Source organism: Pyricularia oryzae, chromosome 1 (assembly GCF_000002495.2).
Source record: "Pyricularia oryzae 70-15 chromosome 1, whole genome shotgun sequence".
In the NCBI taxonomy this organism is placed as follows: domain Eukaryota; kingdom Fungi; phylum Ascomycota; class Sordariomycetes; order Magnaporthales; family Pyriculariaceae; genus Pyricularia; species Pyricularia oryzae.
This window is the reverse complement of record NC_017844.1, coordinates 3,155,144-3,170,084: the sequence shown is the minus strand read 5'-3', so window position 1 is coordinate 3,170,084 and position 14,941 is coordinate 3,155,144. Positions and strand designations below refer to the sequence as shown.

The following is a 14,941-nucleotide window of genomic DNA, read 5'->3' as shown; positions in this document are numbered from 1 at the left end:
CGCATCTGGGAGACTTGGCTTGCTGATTTACGGAGTAGCGACCTTGCGCTACAGTATAGGTGCAGGTAGATGTGGAGGCGTGCTGCCCATCGTCTCCATGATACGAATGGATTGGAATCATTCCATTCGGGGGTCTGGCAACACGACAACTCATTTCGTTTTCTTGTTTCAAATTGCTGGGTATCGTGTCGCCATCGCCATGAAGCTGCATACCGCTACGGAGTATCTGCACAGCATCTACCAGTAGCGAGTTTTTCAACCCAGTTCAAGATGATTGGATTGACGATGGAGGCTGGAGGTAACCGCCATTGGCTCGACTGGACCGGGAAACCCAAAACCCTTGCAAACGCACATCTCCGTCGACGCCAAAACAAGAAGAAAAAGAAAAGCAAATGAAAAAAGGAGGCGGTTTGTCAATCGGCAGACTCCACATTATCATGCATCATCTGCACCAGTCAAGGTGACAATGGAACGCTGTCGCCATCAAAGAGGACAAAAAAAGAACATATTGATTTATCAAATTGGAAATGATGTTACATTGAGCAACTAACTAGGCACACACGTACTTTGTTTGTCGCCGTTGGGACTCGAGTCCTTGTTTACAAAGTTACCAGAAGTCTGGATCTCTCCACCGACGAGCGGCCGGGCTGCAAGCCGCTGGACCCGGTATCATGGGGTTTTCGTAACAAATCAAACAAAATCCCCATGAATTACGCTTCTTGTTTGCGTTGCTCTGATAGTTTTAGACTAGGTACAGGGAAATTTTCCTGCTTGCCCGACGACGGGAGCCCCGGTAGCACGTCAGCGCTTCTCCCCTGGCGATACACGAGATACGAGGCGGATCGATCACTGGAGGCAGTACCCACCTTTCTTTCCCCCGAATTTCAGGCGACTCAAAGGGTTGGTGTTGCGTTGCCATTGTTTTTAATTGTTTCTTGGAGAGGCACCCAAGTTTGCCCGGGGAGCGGTTGCGAAATGATCTGCGCCAGGCCCGGCAAAGTGCCGTGGGTGGGTGAAAAGGATTACTACAGCATCTATGGTAGAGTACATGTTCCTTGGCTATAGCAGCTATACAAGCTATTGTAAGGACAGTCACTTTTACTATAAGGTGCAGTAAACGTAGCCCGACTGACTGACTGACTGCCTGCCTGCCCTTCCTTGGCTGGGGCTTGGCAGCCCTCCACTCTTGACCCTCATGAAAAGACCCCTGCCCCGGCCGCCACTGGTCACCCGCTTCGGGCGATTCCAAGCGAAAATCTCAACATGAGGCTTGCTCAATTGCTCAGCTGAGCTACGCCCCAAAGGCTGCCTTCATCAGCCAGATCTTGGCCACACTGTCCGCCTGCCCGGATATTGAGCGATGCTTGTTTCCATCGGGGTTTTGTCATCATCACGATCCGTCATACAGATCTGAAGTTGGTTAAAAATAAAAACCAAGCAAAGAGTAAGAAGTACTACTAATTACTGCAAGGCAAAGACAGACTGAAATGATGTCGATGTGCTCGCTGCTGGGTGGGGTTGACAAAACTACCTAAAGGGGCCACGGAAGACTACTAACCAGTAAACCCCCATTCGAATCTCACCAGCTGGGATTGGGTTCCCTTTCCAAGACTTATGGCACGCAATTACGATCGCTATTGCCAGCGCTCCCTATATGTGCTCGTTGCCATTACCCAGGGCAGCACGTTTCCGTTCGTGGAGAAAGTGAGTGCGGACAGGGGTGCTAAGGCACAGTTGTGTCCTTTGCTTGTTTCAAAACATCATCATACCCTGGCTTGAATGCAACCTCGCTTCACCACATGATAAATTAGAAACCGGTGCAAGTAAGGTTCTTCGTGCATATGGCATTACCGGCGTTATTCCACAGCAGACCCAAGATGGCAAGCTTCGCGATTTTTTCTGGGTAAAATAACTAAGTAAACAAATCAAAGAAGAGAGAAAATTGCAGACTTTGCCTTTGCCAAGGGGGTGCCCATGCAAACAACGGTCATGCTCTCCGTATACCTACCTATACCAATACAGCAGCTTCACACAGTACAGTACTGTACTCCTGTACTACCTACAGTACCTGTCATATCATGACGCCCTAAAAAAAGGCATCTTTTTTTCGCTAGCTCATCGTTATTTCCAGCCCGCACGAGGCGCACTACTCTTGCATCTGCCGCTAGCCACCAAGATTCTGGCGCCTACCCACAACACTAGGCTTGATGAACCCGACAGAAGCCCCTGTCCAGCTGGGCTGGGGGGGAAGGGAGGCGGAAACACATTCTAGGTGACCCTGTGACCATTCCACCCTCGTTGCCTCGATGGGGGGGAATAAAGATTCTGAGAGGGTTGAGTGGGGGAGTCACTTTCGACCTCCGGAGGCAACCCGGCCTGCCCGGTCCCCTCCCCTCTCGGGTGGAACTTTGGGTCTTCCAGAGTTGCGGCCGGCGAATGCCTTTTCGTCACCTCCATTGGCCCGTATCAGAGGCTGAGTTGCGGGTGGCCCACCATCCGTCCCTCGTGGGCTTGGCTATGCCGTGTTAGGAACCTCAGACCTGGTGCTTCTTGAACCAAGCCAGCTCGATCTAGACGACCAAGACGACGCTCACTTTGAGGGGGGGCTTACCTACGGGGCGGAAGTTGCCGTCTTCCATGATTACCACGAGCCGACTGATGGTGAACTTGGGTTTAGGACCCGATCGACCCTGCATTGTTTACCGTGTACACAATTGCAACTGTTGGCCTGTTATACCCGACAAAATGTGCAACATGACACACAAACACAAACACACACAGACAGAGGTCGGGTAACATAAACAACATCCAACAATACATCCAGTGAAGAAAGAGCCAGTCATTTGGGATTGGGGGTGTTTACTCTTCCCCCTAAACGTCCTGCACATACGCCACTACTGTTTTGTACAAGGTGGTGTGAGAGAATAACGAACAAGTCTTTCTTGGTAATGATCAAAGCAAGCCTCCGATGGTTGCATAAACCATCCATTTGCGCCACGAAATCTGCCGTCATTGTGACCACCATCACCCATCTAGCGGGTTAACTTGTGATATGATCCAGTGGGATGCACTAAACTGCACATGGCTGCGAGCTGTTCTCCACTGACTGACAGATAGCAAGTGAGAACGCCATGCGGTTTTTTTTCTTCCTTCTGTTATACCCTTCGTCTCTACTATAGCCCTCTTTTGTCGATAACCCCCCCTTCTCGTTCTGGGATATCCCATGCTTGCAGCTTATGAGGAGCTCACCTCTCCTTCCTGTCTCGCTCACGAGTTGGAAGCCTTGATTACCGGCTTCGATGGGTTGGGCCTCCAATTGAAGTATACTACCAGCCCAAGAGATGTGATCGGAGTGCGTGTGTGCACATTTTGCATCAACACCCCCCCCCCCCCCCCCCAAAGGTTTTGAATGGAAATGGGTGGGCTAACCTACTGGCCGTATTAGGCCCGGACTAGATATGCACACGCCTATCCCACGGTTCTGTTTTGACAAAAGACCTGACCATACGCGCTGCCTGAGACGTTTCTTCCCGGCTAGCCCAAGGTACCTCTGGCAGATGGCAGCTACTGCGAGATGGCTCAGATTTCGCACGTTTTCTTTTCTCTCCCTTCTCTCTCCCCCTTTTAAAGGGTGGCGACTTGGTCCGTTGGGAAAAAAAAATTGATGCACGGCATATCTTCCGACAGGAACGGGGCTGCTCTAGTGTCAAACGTCTCTCGAAGCCTATACTCTAGTGCAGCCTGAACACGCCGTCCTTTCGCGCGCTAGACTAGTCGGTCAAAACGGCGGCCGCTGCCCTGTGCTTTCTTTTGTCGCCCCAATCATTCTGGACTTTGTCTGTGGTAAGAAGGGGGTGTTTCTCTTTTGTGGTTTGATTTGGTACCTTTTTTGTTCTCTAGTTCTAGTCTATTTGGTTTGTTTCGTCGGTTCATGAAAACACCGTTGTCAAACCGTTTGGGGTCATCTGGTTTGATCTCTCTACTAGTCTAGGTGAAAACACACACACAAAAAAAAAGAGGGCTCGATCCAGTACGTCAGGTTTGTCTGAGCCAGCGCCCCGAATGTTTGATGTGGAGAGGGAATAAATGGTTGGGTTATCTGGATCTAGGAAAACGAACCGGTTGTCCCGACCGAAAAGCTAGTGGGCGTTATCGTTGGTTCCTGCGCATGACATTGCCCACACCCAGCCGACACAAGTTTACCGTTGAGTGTCTCTCTCGGCTTTGCCCTTTTTCCTGCAGTGGATAGGACTTTTTTTTTATGCTGAAGTACATTCCCGTCCATGAATGTCATGGTGTTGTCTTTGTTTTGTTTATTTGTCTCTCATGCTTTATTACACTAACCCGAATACGTTACTAACAAGGCACAGACTGCATCTGAAATGTTTCTTTAATCTCTTGTCACGATCGCCGTCTTGTACATTAGTAGCATGATGGCTGCTTTGACGAGCGGCAGTAATGGATTATGGGGGTGTCACGCGCCAGGAACAAAAAGAATACACCCAATAACCTACCCTTGAGAGGGAGAAACGAAAGTCCTTACCTCATCTCGACGCATGATAGGAGGGGAAGTTTTTTTTTTTTTTTTTTTTTTGGCTTGCTGGTTGACGGAGATCATTTCCAGGCTTGGATTTGCAAAGAAGACAATAAAAGCTATTTTTGTCCAATCGACTCGGCATTTGGGATTCCACCGCGGGAGAGAGAGTTCTCATTTTTGTGTCTGTGTGCATATTGTGTAAATCCTCTCAACGCCAAGTGAACTTTTGGGGTTTTTTTTTGGTTGACCTTTTCGGAAGTCACCCGCCGGGCTTACAATGGTGATCTTTGCTACTGCTACCCTTGGCGTTCAAGGGGGAGATGGAAAACAAAAAGGGAAATATACCGAGGTAATCACACATCAAACCCGTCACCAACGGATATGTACCGAGAAATGCTCTTTTTTTTATTTTAATATAGTCGTGAACCAGCCTCGTTATAGCAGATGCCTACCGGATTGTTAGACAACTCAACCCACAAAATCTTTGCCCGTCGGATATGGGGCATATGGCCCACGAGGGAAAAATAGGGTAGGTAGGTAGTAATAGTATGAATTTGGGCAATTTTAGCAGAGATCAAGTTGTTCGGGAGAACCGACCAATCACGTGGCAGCATGCGCAGGTTGCAGCTGGCAGGCCAAACACACATCATGCAGGGAGCAGAGTAGAGGGAAACGCCACTTGCAAAAGAAATCAATAATACCAAACCCGGGCCGTTATTGAATTTCTGGGTCTTGTTCCTGCCTGTCGATGATACTACTCTATTGTTCTTTTTTTAAACTTGTGCTGAAGAATATTGATACAAGAACCACGGTAGAAAGGGAGACAATGAGCTTAAAGCAAGACTGTCAAGGGAGGTTTTTTTTTTTTTTAAGGACAAGACCCAGATTTTGACGGTGGATGGTCGTTTCCGTATAGCTCAGTTGAATGCAACGTTGGGCAATGAAATGCCGACCTGAAAATGTATTAGGCGACACTCTATTCTTATTGGTCAAGTTGCGCATTTTATCCTCTCCCTCCCTACCCGCTTTGATTTCATTCCGGGAGTTTTAAGGAGACTAAATTAATAGCAAACAAGTGAAAAAAAAGGCCTTTGATCAAAAAAAGTCCTAGTCTAATCCAAGAATAACAAAATCAGAAACTCGCTTGGGGAAAAGCGAAGGTGAAGAAGCAATCGTGACGAAGGGAAGCGATAAAACACAGAGAAAAAAAAAACGGGCCCCGGGTTTTGGGGGCAACAAGAAACAAAACAGGGACCGTCATGCTCACGTTGTGCCGGCCTTCTAGAAGCTGACAATTAGTTGGCTTTTGCTTCTTCTTCTCTCCGCCGTCTCCTGGCGACTTTTCTCCGCTCCATGCGAGACGATGTGGCGGCTGGGGTGGGATATTACAGAACACAAAAACTAGAGTGAAAAAAAAGACAACCAAAAATTCAGATAATAAAAAAGACTTTCGGGTTTCATGGCCCTTGGTAAAGAAGAACAGGGTCATCAAAAGATAGATGAGAGAAGGAAGCCAGAAAAATGGGTGGGTTATGCATAGAAGACAGCCATGTTTCTCCTCGTGTCACTCTCCTGTCAGAAGCAATTCAGATGCAAACAACAAGATATGCCCAGGAAATTTAATGTATTCTTTCTTTCGAGGAAGCCTTCTCGAAGCATGAACGTCAAACCAGGATTAAAGAAAACGAAAAGAAGCTGGCATGACGTTTCCCCCCCGTCACCTTCAAGATGATGAGCGACCAAAAGCAGGGGGGAATCAAAACATCCCCAAGGAATCAAGAAGAAACGAGGTTGAATAAGAAAGTAAGAAAAAGACCCAAGAGAGAAGGAGAAGAGTCGACTGAGACTGGTCACGAGAGCGGGTACCTTCCAGTGGCTTTTCTTTTCTTTTCTTTTCATTCCTTTCCCCCCATGTCATTATAGGCAAATACAGATATGATACTATTGAAATGGGCTGATAATCCGTCGGCCCGTCTTAAAATACCTTTCCTCGTATTTTTCCAAGGAGAGGACACTGATGACTCTCGCTTCGAGAAAAGAATCGGATGAAAAAAAACAAAAATCACACATGGGGTAGTGATTTGCCGGTTATACCCAAATCTGTTATTTTTGAAACGTTCGTTACGGGCTTGGCAACATGGACATGAACGGCTTTCCCGTGGATATTATATTATCCCTTGATATGATAAGACGGGGGAAGGCCAAGAGCTCCCTCCTCCTTCCAAGAGTCGGTGACAAATACTGGCAAACCATCAAAAAAGGAAATGTCAACGAAAAAAAAAACTTGACATCGTCGTTAGCCCGCATCTCCACTAAACCGGTGGCAAAAGCTCCGTGAGAGCACCTGCCTAGAGGTGTGGTAGTCACGGATGATATGCCGCGGAAGAGGAGACTTTTGTTTGTTTCTTGTTCCCCCCGTTGCGCATGATATCCGGTTGCCCCTCCCGGCAGAACTAATTGTACCCGTCTCGCTTCGAACGACCCCGAGGATGCAGAAAAAAAAAGGACACATAGGTACCTACCTGATTGTTGTGTGTGCTACTGCAGGATGTGCCTTGCCGGCCTCCGAAGAGCCGCACTATATCCGAAGTAGACAGAACTAGGGCTCAACCACGGCACTAAGTGAACCAGTTCTCACTGAAAGGGACACTTGGATTGCAGAATAGTAAGATGGGATTAGAGAATGGAGAAAAAAACGGAAGTGGAAAAGCCACTAGATGGATGATCATGGCGTGTCTACCTCAAGTCCTTCTAGAACTAGTAAACTTGGACCTGGAAGAGTAGAGGTGTGAGTGTAGAGGACAAGAATATCGAGTGGAGAATGTAATGTCTTCAACGAACCTTACACAGAGAGAGATCAGAACCAGGCTGCGTCCGCAGTTATATATGATATGACGCGAACCATGGTGAAATATATTTTGAAAGAGTAAAGAAAGAGACTCCTTCTTGCGAATGATAAGTCCTCTATCCTGGTGGTTAAAACCATAACCTCACCGACGCCGAAAAGGTTGAGTAGTAATGATTCAGAAACAACATAAACGCCCAAATCTTTCATTTCACAATGTCCCGTGAAGGAGATTAACTTGCTGTAGCAGGTATGTGATGACACCAAACATGAGAGATGAACTGCCCAAACGTTACAAAATACCCAAATGTTTTCACAGCCCACCGTGCCCCCAAACCTGCAAGGCAGGGAGCCAACGACTCAGATTGTGCTCCAGAACTCCCATCGTTATGCCGCTCGAGTTGCGTATATAGTCATCAGTCAACGAACAGAACAAAAAGAAACAAGATAAAACGGCAACGAGAAATCGCTACTGGAAAGGGTATGAAGAATGAAGAACGACGGATGAAAACAGCAAGCCAAATAACCACCAACAATAAAAAAAAAACAAAAAAAAAAAAAACGATGAGGATGAAATGTCCAATCATCAAATTCTCACAATAAGAGCCCCCAAACCGAGATTCGATAGACTTTGCAGCCTCGGCAGATAGCCATCTACAACTTCAGAAATTCATCTCATAGGTAAATGTCACCGCCTTCGCCTGCCACCCACCGCCTCCATGCCTCGTCGTAGGCATCTTCTAGATCCCTCACCCAACGCTTGGTATCAAACAACGCACAGCCAAACTTGCTGTCCCAAAGAAGCTTTCTCAGCTCGGCGAGGCGGCCAGACCCTTCGCCGTACCCACTCTCGACATTGGGCCGATACGTCAGTCCGTTGGCAAGCCTCACTGCTGACTCCTCATAGTCCTTTTCGTCGGATGCTATAAGCTCTGTTGCGGCGCGAGCGCCCTCCTCTGATTTTGGGAGAGCGCCCTTGAGAATCGAAGCTGCCATGCGCGAGCACATTTTGTACTCGTATCGAGGCAAGGTGAGGAGAGGCGTGCTAGACCAGAGGATGTCCGCTGCTGTCGTGTGCGCATTGCATTCAGGGGTATCAAGGAACAAATCGCAGACACGAGCACGCGAGATGTGTTGCTGCTTAGGTGCGACATCTGTAAAAATGATGCGGCTTGCTACCTTCTCACCCGCCCACGCCCTGGCGGTATTCCGCAAATTGCACTCGCCGAGTTCGGGGAAGCGAAGAAGCCACAGGACGGCCTTGGGAACCTGAGACAAAATCCTAAGCCAGGTTCTGAAGGTAGTCGGGTCAATCTACCACATCGAAAGTTAGCAGACAAACAATTGGTCGGCATGTCGACTTCTCCAACTCACCTTGTACAGTTGATTGAAGTTGCCCAGGATGATGGCGTCGTCAGGCAAGTTAGGGAATATTTCCTTGCGCATTTTCCAGCGCCTTGCCTGCTCATCTTCCCAAGTCAACTTCCTGTCGTCGTCTGCATCAGACGATTGCGCATGGTCACAGCAGAAGAAAGTATCCCGACAGTAAATGATGTTCTCCGAGTATATCCACTCGCCCTTGTCTTCGTCACATTCATCGCGGAATATATCCTGTACATCGACATTACGCCTGTAGGGCCGAAGTGTCGAGGGTGGGACGGCTGTTGTATCTGCCAGTAGATAATCACACCACTCTGCTCCCAGGGTTCCGGCAAAGCCCATGAATGACATCTGAATCGGGGCGGGACGGGCAGCGAATATCTCGTTACGTGCCCCGCGAGTGTAGCCGTTCAGGTTGACCAAGATGTGGATATTGTCCCGCGCAATCTGGTCGACAAGACGTTCAGATGACCAGTTGCTCACGTCTCGAAAAACTGGCGCCTCTCGTTCGATCTGCTGTCGGTGTATTGACTTGTCGCTGGCTGTGGTGGCATAGCAATGGGCTTTGACGCGTGACTGGTCGTGAAGGCCGAACACAGACTGCATCAGGTGCGCCAGTGGATGGTTGTTGAAGTCCGAGGAAAGATATCCAACATTGAGATATGGCTGGGGTGGTGGTGGAGGCTCGTAGACGGTGCTGGGCAGCCAATGCGAGCGTAGTGTTGAGGCAGAGATGCGATGTGCATTGCGCTGTGAGATCATCCGAATATCCGGAGCCGTCAAAGGACACGTGAAAGTGTGGAACGGCAGTACTGTTGGCGCCGTTGGCACTGAAAGGCTGCCAGGTAGGCGTGCCCGAGCATATCCCTCAGGCGACTCTCTGCCCTGGACATATTTATCAATGTACCATTTCCTCATCGAGACCCTCGTTGACCGTTCGATCAGCCGAAGTATCCGGGAGCCCTCCCACACCATCCCATTCCATTTGCGCAGCTCGGCCTCCAGATCAAATTCCCCCTCCACCAGCTTGTCGAGCTGGACCTTAAGTATCTTGATGACAGCTTCCTGCAAAGTCCCGTGGCCCCAGGTTGAGGACTCGTTGAGCTGGCGCTTGACGATTTCTGTGACACGCTTCATCAAGCCGCTGCCCTGCGGATTCTGTCGCACGTCTCTGAGCATGCCATCCTCATCCACATGCCAGCGATCAAACTTGCCGCCATACAAATAGACGCCTCCCCTGCCTTTCCAATTGCAAACAGAATTCAGTGCAGTCGATAGTCCGCACACGGCTTCGGCGAAGTTCGGGTTTGCGTCCACAGCGCGCCTATAGTACATGACGGCGTCATGTATACGGCCACGATCTTTGACAGCATTCGCCAGGTTTGTGAGAGCAATGTCAAAGTTCCCGTCGCAGTTAACTGCGCGCTCATACATTCCAATCGCCATGTCTAACTGTCCAATGTCCTTGAGCAGGCTACCGAGATTCGTGTGCAGGTGCACGTGGTTCGGATCTATCGTCAGACCGTATTGGTAGTAAAGCAGCGCCAACTCGAGTCCGCTGCCGCGGACAATGCCGGGAATATGTTGCACGAGCGCAGCAGACTCGGCCGAGAGTGGCTCTGCCTGCGTTGACGATTGCTGAACACTCGCAAGCAGTATACCTACGTTGTTGGCCGTTGATGGGCTTTCTTGCAGCGAAAGTGACAGATAGTAGAGAGCCAAGATATCGCCAACCCCTGAAGGCTGCCCTCCCTGCCCAAGCGGCAGCCCACCACTCGACATGGAGTCCTGGAAAATCTTAGCCAGTGATAGTAACGAGTTGCTGGTTGTAGTTATTGTCGATGTCCGATGCTTTCCTTCGCCGATATAGCGCAAGCCAGGAAGCTGGCCGCGGGTACCTGCAAACAAAATGTCGGCTGTGCGCTTTGCCTTTTCCGGAGGCAGGAGCATAGGGCTTGGCTTCTGGCCAGTGGCTCGAACAGCGTTGAAGGCCACCCGTGGTGACAATGCAGCCTGGATTTCGCGTATCAGGTTTTGGATTCCTGGCGCTTTCCTCCCGATGGCGATCATGACTACCTCCTCAAACGCCTCCGATGCCTTTTCAATATCCTTCAGGGCGTAAAGCATATTCCCTTTGGCGTGTACTAATAGAAGCATGCGTCCGTTATCGTGGCCGGGAATCATGTAGCCACTTGATCCAAAGCCTGGTTGACTTGCGCTGGCGGGAGATGGGAAAGACCTCGTAGATTCATCGTTACAATTAGAAGATCCAGGCTGTGGCATACGCAACCTTTGCTGCACGTTGCCGATGATATCCACAGCCTGTCTGCTGCGTTGACTTGAGCATAGTAGTCCGACAAGGTGTTCTACTGCTTCAAGGTACGCAGGGCGAATGTTGACAGCATCAAGCCAATGCTTTTCTGCCTCATCATGCCTGTTGAGGCAGTAAAGGGTAGCTGCAATATTTGAAATGGCTTCCACATGACTGCATCGCAATTGAATTTGTTAGTAAGCGTACCATGGGCCATGTTTCGCGTGAACAAGAAGTAGGTTCATGCTTAGCTGAGACACTGCCGAAAACCAGGGGGGAAGGGGTTGGGACTGTACTGACCGAGCCTCCAAATTCACAATCCTTTGGAACCAGTCCAGAGCCTCCTCATAATGTTCGAGACCATAATGCAAACAGCCACCAAGGAGCATACCATCTATCCACTTCCACCCACTTTGCTCACATAGATTGGTGAGCATCTCGAGGGAATGCCTAGCGCCATTGACAGGAGACGGTAGGTCCAAGGGGCCGATACCCGCAGCATGATAAAACTTGCCAGCGTATGAAAAATTAGGTTGGTTCGAGCTAACGTATACACTGCTGTTCGTATGTGCAGCTGATATTTGTCGCGAGTTGAGAGATGACACAAGTTGCTTCGGCACAGTGGGAAACACAACCATCTTGGAGGACCCTTTAAGACCGGACATGGATTTGCCATAGTGGGCCTGCTTCGTCTTGTTCAGATGGTCAATCAGTGTTGCGTAGGTTTTGTGAGCGAGACTGAGAGCTTTGTCCTTGAACTGTGCGGGGGTAGACACGTCGCCTTGCAGGCCGAGATGCCCACCGTTGGGCGAAAGCTGGTCCAAGACACCCTGAGGAGACGGCAGAGTATTTTGAAGCTGCTGCGCCATGCTAGGGTCCGGATCAAATCCGGACAGTAACGACCCTCGCATTGACGAGCCCTGGCCGAAAAAGTTACCCATAAGCGGGTGGTGCATCGATTGCTGGCTGGGCATGTAGGCGGCATCGACAACTGCATTCTGGGGAATATAGCCTAAGTTGGACAAGGGGACTTGGCGACTATAGTCCGAGACTCCCGTGTCCCTCCACACGGGCGGGGGAGTGAACCCAGCAGGGTTGAAAGCGGTGCTGCCCATTTTCTGCTGGTATGCTGGCCTAAAAACATTTTGTAACCTTGGATCGCAGCCGTATAAATGCTGAGGGTAGTAAGGCACCGAATTCCCCTCCGCCAAATGGGAGCCATCGGGCTGTATTGCCTGACCCAAATTCCATCCCGCAGGCTGAGAATCGAAGTTGGTTGGCTGGTTTTGTGGTTGATAATGCCAATTCGAGGCAGGCAACAACGCCATCTGTCTATTGTTGATGCTGGCGGGCTGTGAACAGGTCTGCACGAAGGCCGTAGGGTAGATTTTCGAGTTAGCCGGTATTATGAGCTGTTTGAGCGGTGGTGGCCCGAACGTGCCGGCCGGTGACCCATCGTAACCCGCATCTATCGTGCCGCTCGGAGTTTTCCTCCGTAGCTGGTGTTGGCTATGCTCCGCCTGGCGCTGGGTGTGGTCTAGATTAAATAAACCTGTCGGCTGGCTATGGTACGGTGACTGGGCAGCCTGCGAGCTGCGTATGGGAAACGTGGTCGGGGCCCGGTTGGCATTCGGATACTGATTAGATGCCCGCGGTTGTTGACGCTGGTATGAGCGCTGGGCCATGTAACCGGGCCTAATGTTCGATAAGGGCGAGATCTGGTCGAGGTGGTCGATATGAGGATCGAGGTGAGGCGGCGTGGGCACCATTTGGTGCATCTGGACTAGGGGTAACATGATTGTTCGGGGGTATCTTGAGATTCAAATGAAGGTGGAACAGCTAGACAAGAAAAAAAGCACGATGTCGTATTCGGCGGAATTGGCGGCTTCCGACCAGAATGTCGCTTCTGCTTGGTTAGAGCATGGCCGAATTATGCAGACTGTCTGTTGAACATCTGGGCCTTTGCGGCGGCGGACCGGAGTCGGCGCCCAAGCCAGAGAGAGCGAAAGCGAGCGAAAGATACAGAGAGGGAAAGGTCGTCAAAACTGCTTGCGCAACAAAGTATCTTTGCCCCGCTGCTGCTGGTCGGCGACGGCTTGAAGAAATCACCGAAACTGCCTCGCGCCCTGTGGACTGGAAACTGAACCTGACTGAACAGTACCAGGCAGCCACGGCGACGCCAGAGGCTCCACCACCCGGGAGAGAGTAAACAATTACAAGACGTCGTCTGTCGATACTGTCTTGGTAATTTAGTTGAATTTGCCTCGGGACCGGTCGGTATCGGTCAGGTGTCGGTAGGAATCGCGAGAAAGATAGATCAATAACGGCGGGGCTACAGCAGGCGATGGTTATGTTTAGCGGGGACCACGAGGTTTACGTAGTAGTTAATAGACAACAAACTGAGTCCTTTCGAAGTGGACCGCTCGGGTGGCAGGCGAGTGGAAGGGAATCGATTAGAAGCTGTGACTCCGCCCGCTATAGAAGGTGTATGCAGTGACGGTAGGATCGATCCACAACAAGTCGGCTGGGGCGGAGGGGCGGGCTGGACTAGTGGGTTTTAGCGGAGTTCCTGACACCGGGAGCCACTGGGCTGCAGGGCAGAGTGACAGGGAAGCGTCCAACACCTAGTGCATCGACTAGCGGTGGGTTCCAGCTGTGACCAAAACTCAATTTAAGATAGATACCTACCTACCTAGGTACATACAAGTCTTTCTGCCAATACGGTCGGGCGGCAATCAAACAATCCACAAAAATCACCAAAAGCAGCGTCGCATCAAATCAAGTGAGTGTGTGCTTGCTGTGGGGTGTTGTTGGCACCAACCAAGGCCCGGGACGGGATCGCTACGTTTGATTTTGGATCTTTGGGAAAACACGTCGTTTCTGCGGCGCACGCGAGCTATTAAATGTGCTGTGTTTTATGTACCTGGTAGGTATGTGTGTGTGGGTGAGTAGGTGTGCGTCTGACGAATGCGTTGCCCTGCATATAACCCAAGTCAATTTACGCCAGTAAACTACAGTGGCAGGAACATGTCGGTTCGCGCGTGGGAGGCTGCAGGATTAGTGTCGCTGGGGGCTGCAGGCCAAGTACCAGTCATTTCGTGTGGCTCTTAATCCCGGCCCTCCCTGCGGTTGCACTCTCCGGAAAGTGTGGATGGGATTGCGTGGCAGGTATTAGCAGGGCTTGCAGGGCTTACTACTGTACTATCCTGACTGATCCGCCGTCTCCGTACGAAATGGAAGCAGAGCCGACGACTGTGGATTTTTGTCAGAGGCTAGACTATCCCGTGGGACGGTGGGAGACGGGTGATCCGCACTTTTACGATGGAATGAATCTTGGGACTCCATCTGGGTCCATATCCTTTGCATCCTAGTCAGTCAAAGAAAGAGTAAGACCAAGCAACCAAGGCATTATGACCTGGTACGGCCTGTCAAGGCTATGCATCCGCATCTGTGAATATCTATTGAAAAGTTTATTTTTTTTTATAAAAAAAAAAATCTACGTGTTTATGCACTTTTTGTTTGCTTCGAGTCAGAATATCATAAACGATTAAAGTGCACAGGTAGGAAGTTGTTTTGCAGAGTAATTGATTTTCATCTAACGCTCAAATGAACACGACGATGGCTTGGACGAGGCGGCAAATGCATCCCTAGCAAAGTCATAATTCGGCAACGTGCATCAGGTGCGTGAGACAAGACCACCGGCCCCAGCAGGCATGCCGGCCAACGGGATCGGGGTCTCGAATAAAAAGTAGGAATGGCGTGCCCGCGGGTGCGTGCCATTTCAGCCTCTGTCTCAAGCCACTCTTCTACAAGGAAATATTCAATACGGAGTACGGTGATCAAAAACCAAAGGTAACAACTACACAGC

The 14,941-nt window shown here is 50.1% G+C and overlaps 2 protein-coding genes across 2 annotated transcripts; both read right to left on the bottom strand.

Annotated features, from left to right (window-relative positions):
- Positions 1–2,211: 2,211 nt before the first annotated feature.
- MGG_16205 (uncharacterized protein) lies at positions 2,212–2,773 on the bottom strand. The gene is made up of 2 exons (XM_003709577.1): positions 2,616–2,773; positions 2,212–2,515 (listed from the first exon to the last, which is right to left on the bottom strand). Exons 1-2 carry the CDS (start codon positions 2,694–2,696, stop codon positions 2,348–2,350), a joined length of 249 nt encoding a protein of 82 aa, XP_003709625.1. The 5' UTR covers positions 2,697–2,773; the 3' UTR covers positions 2,212–2,347.
- Positions 2,774–7,174: 4,401 nt separating this feature from the next.
- MGG_06896 (UDP-N-acetylglucosaminyltransferase) lies at positions 7,175–13,528 on the bottom strand. Its single transcript, XM_003709576.1, has 3 exons — positions 11,374–13,528; positions 8,757–11,247; positions 7,175–8,696 (listed from the first exon to the last, which is right to left on the bottom strand). The coding sequence occupies exons 1-3, from the start codon at positions 12,867–12,869 to the stop codon at positions 8,058–8,060; spliced, it is 4,626 nt and encodes a 1,541-aa protein (XP_003709624.1). The 5' UTR covers positions 12,870–13,528; the 3' UTR covers positions 7,175–8,057.
- Positions 13,529–14,941: the final 1,413 nt, after the last annotated feature.